The following is a 10,007-nucleotide window of genomic DNA, read 5'->3' as shown; positions in this document are numbered from 1 at the left end:
TTTACTGTTTTTCCATTTTGTTGATCGTGAATTCTACCGTCTGTTGACTGACTTAGTGAGGTACTGGATACCTGAATTTTCCAATGGGGATGAATACAGTATTTATCTATCCATCTTATGGCCCATGTTTTCTCATTTTCTAATCTTCTGCTCATTCAGACATCCCGCTGTCCTCCATGGCGACCGGGGGAGCAGGGGGGGAGTGAGGAGGAGAACGGCTGTTCCAGGTGGCTCCAGGCCTCAGGCGGACGCTGGAAGCTAAAGGGCGTCCTATCCTAGCTGTCTCTGTTGTATACAGGGAATGGGTTAACCTAGTGATTGTTAGTGCTTGTCACTTGGTTCTCTGAACATCCTTCTGTACTGACAGCGATATATACAGTTTCTAAGTCGCTTCGGATACAAGCGTCTGCTAAATGCCCTAAATGTAAATGTTAATGTAATTTTTTCAATTAATTAATTAAATTGATAATATTGATTGCATTTTTTTACTTTGCCTGTGTTTTCTTATATTTATCTATTTTATTTTATTTCATTTTATTGTATGGCAATGTGTTTATGTGAGGTACTTTGAGTCCGCCTTGTGTATATAAGTGCGATATAAATAAAGTTGCCTTGCCTTACTTTCTAGGGGTTGTCATCTTCTACTGCCAAAACAAACAATATGGCTGACATTAAGTTGATCCTTGGTGGAAAATGCAATATTTTAATATCGTTTGTCAAGAAAATTGGGTTTTAGAACAGTTCTAGCGAAAAATATGCATTTTATTTCCATTACCTTCCTTCAGTGATTGAATCTGATGTTTAATTTGTTGGTTACGAACGAATGTCCTTTCAGAACTTCAGCCGAAATGTGTTGAATTTCTCCCTTTTCTTCTTTGGATTCTGAAAACGCGGCCACCAGGCGGTCATCCGACGAACAGCAGCCCCCCAGTCAGAGGCACAGCTTATAGGGTAAGGCCCGCTGTACTCCTGTTGAACACTTTCACATCAATGAGGGCATTCAACTCAAATGATAACAGGAAGTGATCGATTGGTGGGTGATCCAGGGTTTGTAAAAGGGGGAGGGAACTTTTGGAGACCATTCTTGTCCTCTGGCGGGGGATCAGGCGGACGGCAGCGGTTTTGGCAGGGTCGGGTTTCACACCCTGGTCAGTGAGCTGGTGACCGACATAAGCAACCTCAGTGACCCTGTACCGGCCCTTCTCAGGGTTCAGTCTGAGCTTGACAGCCCTTATCCTGTCCATGACTTGGCGGAGACGGAGATCATACTCCTCTCTCGAGCGGCCCCACACCAAAATGTCATCTATCACAATTGCACACGGCAATCCTTCGAAGAGTTTCTCCATGCACCTCTGGACACCTCACTCCCCGTGGTGATGCCATAGGGCATCCGTAGGAAGTAGGGATGGGCGTGACTGGAATCGATTACTCGAGTACTCCTCGTTACAAATGAACTCGATTGGTGGACAGGCAAACTCGAGTTTGCATATACACACACAAACAAAGTTTTCGGAAGAAAATGTATCAATTTTCTGTCTGCGCCACTAACGCATGCCGTGGGCACAAAGCAAATGAAATGCATCCATTTCTGTGTGGCACGTTCCGTGCCGTGTGCAGGCACGCCAGATTCAAAAAGTTACTGTAAGAGATGGCGGTTAAAGCACAGCGCAGCGAAGAATTGAAATACTTTAAAGAAATAGGAGATCATAAGGTGAAATGTAAAATATGCCAAGCGAAATCTAGCTACCAGAAAGTACTATGCGGCAACATGCTCCTGAAACACAACGGTGAGTTCGGGAAAGCAGACCCGCAGCAACCAAGTGTGTCGGCTATTTCACTGCCGCAAGACGCAGCTGAAATCCCGGCCGTGTAGAGAAGATCACAACGCTGAGTATTTCCATAGTCCATTTGCTGCCATTTTATTTGCAGCTTTAAATCATTTGCAATGGTTAGGCTACTTGTTTCGTTTTTGTTTTTTTTAAACTGTTACAGGCCTTGGTTCGACGTGATTTAAATTGTGAGACGCATATTTATTTTTGTAAGGAAAATGTGTTTTGAACGTTTGCAAAAATAAATAATGAATACTCTGATAACTGACTGTTTTGATGGAGAATAAGGATTACATGTTTGGTTGGTAATATTGCCGTTCATCATCAGGCCTATTCCTGCTGCAGATGCGTTGCATTCTAAAAATAGATTTGATTAAACGAGTACTCGATTGATCCTCGAGGAATTCCTTCGATCACTCGAGTTTGGAATTTACTACTCGTGCCCATCCCTAGTAGGAAAGCATAGCGGCTCACAGGAATCATGAAGGTGGTGAGTTTTGAGGATTCTTTGCTGAGCGGCACCTGCCAGAAACCACACTTAGCATCCAGAATGCTGTACAGTTTGGCATCAGGCATGTCAGCGATCACCACTTCCACAGTTTTCAGTGGGTGGTGGGGTCTGAGGAGGGCTTTGTTGAGGTTGACGGGGTCGATGCACAGTCTAATGCTCCCATCTTGTTTGCTCACGAGATGGGAGCATTAGACTGTGCATCGACCCCGTCAACCTGCTCGCACCATGGCTGAAACCCATTCAGTGGACTCCTGAACCGGTATCATGACTCCGAGTCGGGTCATTCTATGCAGTTCCGCCACAATCTTGTCCTTCATGGCCAGTGGCACCCGTCTTGGAGTGCATACAGTGGGGTGCGCGGTGTCATCCAGGCGCATGTGATACACCTTCCTGCTTCCTGCTGGACGACGGCATGCACCTCTGGTCAAAAAAATCACATAGCCAACCCTGACACTGTCTCTGAGACCCAGCAGTGGTTTGACGTTTCTGTCCACAACTTGGAAACTTAGCAAACCGCAACTAAAAACCATGTCTGCCGCACCAAGAGTCTGGGTTATATGACCTCCGTACGCTACAAGATTAGCTTTTGCTGAGATTGACGTGAGCAGTAGGATCAATGTACTGTAGAAGAGCCCTGGATATGACGTTGCATTTGGCCCCAGTGTCAATCTTCACAGTCAGTTGTCTGCCAGTGTTGCATGCAGACAGCTCAGCAAACTTTTCATCTTGTTCACACACATCCTCTGGCTCGTCTATGCTCTCACAGTAAAACATTTCCACAGTCTCACAGTGAAACACATCAGTTGGCTCTTGCAGTGGCTGCGTGTCAAGTTCACTCACGTGTGTGTATCTGCCTCTGCGTGCAGCGGGGGGCGGAACCTGCCCTGGCCTGTTGGGGGCAAACGGTTTGCCTGATCTGCAGCATCTAGAGAAGTGGTTCATTCTTCCACACGTGTTGCAGCGCTTGTTGAGCGCTGGTCATTTGTTCCGGTCTGGTGCATGTTGGCCACCACAGATTGTGCATGGGTCGAATTGCACTGTGCACACCTCTGCTTCCTTTTTTTTAGTTCTCTGTTGCCCTTCTCAGATCGTTTGTGTAGCATGCAGATCTTAAAGGCCGAATTTAGCGTCAGTTTCTTTTCCTTTAAAAGCTGTGCACGGACAGTGTCACTGTGAATACCAAGACCAAACGATCTCCAATCAGTTCATCATGCAGTGTCCCGAAGTCACATTTCTTGGCCATGACCTTCAACGTGGAAACATATGACTGGATTGACTCGTGCCGTTTCTGGTCAGTCGTGTTGAATGCTTGTCTGTCCATAATTACGTGCTTTACCGGCAGGCATAATTCCTCAGATTTCTTTACCAGCACGGCAGGGTCCTCGCGATCCTCGTCGGCCGCAAAATCAAACGTGTCGAGTTTATCCAATGCCTCCGGACCGGCGAGGTTGAGAAACGTGTAGGCTTGCACTTTCGTACTAGCCGTCGCTAGCCCGGCGTTGCTATAGACATGCCATTTCCGCTTGAACTTCTCCCAGTTGTGAGCGATATCCTCATTAAAGACGAGCGGGTCGATCCGGCAGAGTCCTTGTGCCAGATTAGATTCGGCTCACTTCTGACACCATGTAGATGTGCACGAATGAGGAAGAGTGTAGACAGCGAACGGTGTTACACCCACTAGCTTTATTAGCCAAGTTCCTCAACAACATAAAAACCAACCCGCCCCAGCATGCCATGCGTCCCCGTGACGTCAGCACGCCGTAGCAGTAACCATAGAGACTGTCAACATAGTCTACAGTGTTCTTCATTTTTATTGACTTTATTAGCAGGGCTTCACTGTGTATACCTTTACGTCTGGAAGACCGCAGAAGAAGTCCCCTAGGGGGAGTGTAGCAGCCACCAAGTGTGTTACAATGAGTGTAGTATTATTATTTAATATCTGGTATTAGCCACACCCATTTGGCCATTCCACAACCAAGTGGGGAGAAACAAATCATCTGGTCGGCAGATTACCATTTGAGATATTAAATTATTATAATTAGCATGCATAATATAATATTCTGCATGTGTAACAATTATATTATTATGACTAGTATTTATAATATACTATTCTGCATGTGTCACTTTCTTTAATGCATTTCTGTATGAAATATACTATTTTGAAACTAATCTAAAGGTACAATTTAAAATGTTTGAACTAACCAGAATTTATATTCCTATTTCTCGAAAATCTAGAAGAATAGAATGAAACACAAGAAGTATTGCTTTTAAATAGGAAACAGTACAAAACCTCATGTTAATACTTAAAACTTGATGTTGTAGCAACAAAAATCTTGCAACATAGGACTGAAACATACTTTCTCAGTAAATGTTCCAAAACTATAAAGAAAAGAGCCAATATCATGGATATTACACCTTTGTGACCTTAAACAGAAGAGAAACGTCCAAGTTTTTTGTAACTTGATTGGTTCAAGTGACCTCTGCAAACCGTTGAGCTATGTTTGCTTCTCTTCTGTCTCTGACTTCCCCGAATTGAAACGACACGAGAAAACACTTCCCATAATCGTTCATATTTACTGGGAGAATTTTTATATGAATTCATCATTTATTTTCCTATTTTCCTTGTGTTGATAATAAACGCATCCTAGAAGGTAGCCAGTATACTGCTCTTAAAACAGTTCTGTGGGTCGTCTTCATCCTCATGAGACATTGGCGCTTTAAGTACAGCTGTGGTGAATAGAAACTGTCCCAAGCTGTTGCCTCACTTCCAACATTTCTTTCATCGTAATTTAAGTTAATTCTGGGTAAATTGACTGATTTATTTATTTAATTATTACTCTGCCTTTTACTTTGACTTCAAAACAATGCATCACCAGATATCAAGAGTATTAGGGCAAGGGTAGGGTATTTTTATTTATGTGTCAATCGTGGCTTGGATGAGGATCAGCACCGCTAAATCTGAGGCCATGACTCTTAGTAGGAAACCGGTGGATTGCTTACTCCGGGTAGGAAATGAGTCCTTAGCCCAAGTGAAGGAGTTCAAGTACCTCGGGGTCTTGTTCGCGAGTGAGGGTACTATGGAGCGTGAGATTGGCCGGAGAATCGGAGCAGCGGGGGCGGTATTGCGTTCGCTTTACCGCACCGTTGTAACGAAAAGAGAGCTGAGCCGCAAGGCAAAGCTATCGATCTACCGGTCGATCTTCGTTCCTATCCTCACCTATGGTCATGAGGGTTGGGTGATGACCGAGATTGCGGGTACAAGCGGCCGAGATGAGTTTTCTCAGAAGGGTGGCTGGCGTCTCCCTTAGGGATAGGGTGAGAAGCTCAGCCATCCGTGAGGAACTCGGATCAGAGCCGCTGCTCCTTTACTTAGAAAGGAGTCAGCTGAGGTGGTTCGGGCATCTGGTAAGGATGCCCACTGGGCGCCTCCCTTGGGAGGTGTTTCAGGCACGTCCAGTGGGGAGGAGACCTCGGGGAAGACCCAGGACTAGGTGGAGAGATAACATCTCAACACTGGCCTGGGAACGCCTCGGGATCCACCCGTCAGAGCTGGTCAATGTGGCCCGGGAAAGGGCCCCCTGCTTGAGCTGCTCCCCCTGCGACCCGACCCCGGATAAGCGGACGAAGATGAGATGAGATGAAGAGGTCAATCGTAGGGAAATGATGTATATCAAATCAAAAATGTAATAATTATTAATTTTTTGATATATTAGTATAAAGTTCCTCTCTGCAATGGCACATACTGTATTCAAAATGTCCGCCCCTCTTATAGTAATAATAAGAGCGGGGCTCTGTGAATCTGAGTGGGACATCTCCTGTAGTGTTTTATTGTCTTTTGTTAACCTCCATGTGTGAAGACCTTCTGCGACGCCACACAGCCACACTACACAGCCCGGTGCTTCGGCTCCCTGGGAGGAACCCTGGAGGTCAAGCTGCCTAACACCTCAAGGTTGTTTAATTATGGAGTGAAGCGAAACAATGTTCTGATAGAACTTTTCAAAAGGTTTTTAGCAAACCTTTTTATTTGGGGAGGTGTGACGACCCCGAGGACCCCCTTTTGGGTCATAGCTGCCACTACAAGGGTCATAACGACCTGATTGACCACACCTGAGTGGTGGGTTATATAAGCAGGGTTTAACTCTACTTCAGCGGGCACCCCTTCTGGTTGAAGCAGGCACTCTGCTGCTTTGTTCGGTCACAGTCGTACTTTGCCACTTGTATATTGTACCTTGCAGGTAATCCAAATCCCCTAGACATTTGTTTCTCCTTGTTTGTTTTACATCAACTAAATAACCTTTTTGATTTAAAATTGAATTCTGTGTTGACTCCCTTATTGTGTGATGGTGTACGAGTCCACCGTTACACTAACAAGAACTTGTTCTCCTATTTCTCGAAAATGTTAATATAATTGCCAACAGATTGCACTGAAAAAATAAATGCTGAAATCAGTGACACTAAAGAATACTTCCCCATAGAAACTAAAATCTATTAGAATCAAATGAAACACAAGAACTGATAACTATTGCTTTTAAATAGGAAACAGTACAAAACCTCATGTTAATACTTGTGATGATGTAACAACACTAATGTTGCAACATAGGACTAAAACATTAGCTATTACCAGACCAAGCCAATCGTAGATTGCACGTTGGTCTGGGGAAGCTGCGGTCATTTTCTTCAGCACAAGGCTGTGGTCAACGGACAACGGTCCTAGTTCAACTGACTCTGTACGCGATTGGCTGCTTGCCGTTGCTTCCCTGTCGTCATTGTGTTAAACCAGCCAATAGCGCGCCAAGGGGAAAAGCCAGCTTGGTGATTGGCTCCCGCAAAAACAGAATCAGAATCAGAAAGAAATGTATTGCTCTTCTCCAGACGCTTGTGCAGGGCGAACTCAATTTGCCGGAAGAATGGGCGGGGCTACCCATGCTACAAAAACAAATTTTCTCAGTAAATGTTCCAAAACTAAAGAAAAGAGCCAATCTCATGGATAATACACCTTTGTGACCTTAAACAGAAAAGAAACGTAAACCGTTGGGCTATGATTGCTGCTCTGCTGTCTCTGACTTCCCCAAATTAAAACGACACGAGAAAACATTTCACAAAATCGTTTAGGGTTAGGGTTAATTTACTTTCACATTTTCTTTGGGTTGATAATGATTGCATCCTAGAAGGTGGCCAGTATACTGCTCTTAAAACCTTTCTGTGGGTCGTCTTCATCCTAATGAGGTATTGGCGCTTTAAGTACAGCTGTGGTGAAAAGAAAGTGTCCCAAGCTGTTGCCCCACTTCCACCTTTGCAATGACTTATGGGACTCTTGTAGGCTGGGTTGTGTATTCCTTTGAACAGACTCGAGCCCTCCACTGAGACCATACTGAGGTCGAGATGCTCAACATAGGGGTTGTGCTGCTGTTACTAATCGGGATGACTGATGGTGAGACTTTAATGGCATTATTACTGAAATAATTCATAACATATTTTCTATAATTGGGTCACTTATGGTTTGGTAGCTCTTCCTTTAAGGGGTCTCAAACTCTCAATTGAGGCTCGCGGGATGATATTTTGTGGCCCCCCACTTGAAATCAAAGTTTAGATGATCTAATTATAGCAAGATCATTAACTTAGATTGGGTCAGTTGAGCTACTTTTTTTTGTGGAGTACTTGATGTGGCCCAGCCTGACCCAGACTCCTCCAGCGGCCCCCAGTTAAGTTGAGTTTGAGACCCCTGAACATTAGTAGTTGGGTTGAACCAACATTTCTTTCATCGTACGTTAATTCTGGGTATATTGACTGATTTATTTATTTAATTATTACTCTTCCTTTTACTTTGACTTCAACACAATGCATCACCAGATATCATCAAGAGTATTAGGGCTAGGGTAAGGTATCTTTATTTATATGACAATCGTAGGGAAATTATGTATATTAAATCAAAAATTCACAAAAATATTAAATTGTTGATATATTAGTATAAAGTTCCTCTCTGCAATGGCACATACTGTATTCAAAATGTCCGCCCCTTTTAATAAGAGCGGGGGTCTGTGAATCTGAGAGAACTCATCTAGTGTTTTATTGTCTTCTGTAAACCTCCAGGTTTGAAGACCTTCTGCGACGCCACAAAGTCCTCAAGAACCCTGTGCTTCGGCTCCCTGGGAGGAACCCTGGAGGTCCAGCTGGATATGACCTCAAGTGGGCTTGGATATTTATTGAAACGAAACAATGTTCCGATTGTTCTTTTCAACCAGATAATAAACACGATTCTTCGATTTTCAATTAATTACAGTACTAGAATATTAACTATGAAGGACCTCCACAGGTCGGACAATGGTTTATATCAATGGTTGATTTTTTTGGCCTTGGAATGAGAACAGATTATTTTTATTTATCCATTGAAGGTGAGTAACTATATAACTATATATATATATATATATATATATATATATATATATATATATATATATATATATATATATGTATATATGTACAAATTTATCAGTAGCAGTAGTTATTGGTAACCAGGGTTACAGATAAGAGGGAAACCGCCGGTTCGAGCGGCTGTTTCCCTCTTATCATCATTAAGGGTTCAATAAGGTCATTAAGACTCTAAATGATCCTTAATGACCTTAATGAACCCTTAATGATGAAAATAGGGAAACAGCCGAGGTCAAGGTCTAAATTTTAGTCTACATTTTAGACCCTGACCTCTGACCTCGTAGCTCTTAGAATCACTGTTGGCTCTCAGGCACTGTTAACATTATCGGTAACCTTACATGCTATGCTGTACTTTGTAAACGTTTAAGGCCTATTCAATACACTCTTTAAACAGTCCCTCCTCCCATTAATTATTAATACTGACCAAATTGGATTTAAAACCTTTTATATATGTACGTTACTACTTCACTTACCTTTTCGGTATACAATTTGTCAAGTACAGTTAACACTAGGTAGTCTGGGAAAAGTAATCCTCTACTTGAAACTTACAAACTGTACGCCTCACCTCCTCGACGGTTTCCCTTAGCCCCGGTCTCCTCTCCCCTCCTCTCCCGGGAGTGTCTGTCCCGGGAACAGCAGCGGGTGTCCTGCGCTGCAGAGGGGGACGGACCCCACTACAGCTGGAGTCTAGACGGACTCCCGCTGAACGCCACGCGTCTCCTCTCTGGACCCAGTAACGCTAGTGACGTCACTCTGGAGCCGGGCCTGTCGGGGCTGATCACCTGCTCGGTCCGCAACAACGTGAGCGCCGCGGCGGCTACATTCACCCTGTCTTTGTGTGACGGTGAGTGAAAAACACAACGACAAAAATCAACGAGAGACCCTTGGATCCACCCGCCTTTGATCCGTCACATGACCTATAACCGTCACATGAGGGTTATAGGTCAGATAACCTCCCCCACCCCCTCCCCAGTAAATACTATTTCCTTACAATCAATTTACTTAAAACTGTATTTTTCTTTTTTAAGGAAAAGGACCACTAACCGTTTTGAGAAACAATGAATATCCGATACATAACCCATAATGAAGTATTTACAACCATTTCCCAAGTTGAGTCACTCCTAACTAACTTCTGCTTTTCTTTGTCCTAGACCCCATCCCTATCATCGCCCGTTATCTGACGGTGGTGGGGCTGCTGCTAGTAGCATTGGCACTCTACTGGGCACTGAAGAAAAAGA

At 43.9% G+C, this 10,007-nt stretch overlaps 1 protein-coding gene across 2 annotated transcripts in view; it reads left to right on the top strand.

The window, feature by feature from the left end:
• The window catches only part of LOC130389746 (uncharacterized), a 6,341-nt gene extending 5,654 nt beyond the window's left edge, over positions 1 to 687 (top strand). Inside the window, exon 5 of one of the 2 annotated variants that reach the window (XM_056599679.1) lies at positions 160 to 687. In XM_056599679.1, coding sequence (XP_056455654.1) covers positions 160 to 206 — 47 coding nt within the window. In that variant the 3' untranslated portion in view covers positions 207 to 687. Of the gene's footprint in view, positions 109 to 159 lie in introns of those variants that run through there. The other variant, XM_056599678.1, reaches the window with a different exon arrangement.
• The last annotated feature ends 9,320 nt before the right edge of the window (positions 688 to 10,007 follow it).

The sequence above is a fragment of the Gadus chalcogrammus genome, chromosome 9 (assembly GCF_026213295.1).
Source record: "Gadus chalcogrammus isolate NIFS_2021 chromosome 9, NIFS_Gcha_1.0, whole genome shotgun sequence".
Classification (NCBI taxonomy): domain Eukaryota; kingdom Metazoa; phylum Chordata; class Actinopteri; order Gadiformes; family Gadidae; genus Gadus; species Gadus chalcogrammus.
This window is presented reverse-complemented; position numbering and strand designations above follow the sequence as displayed.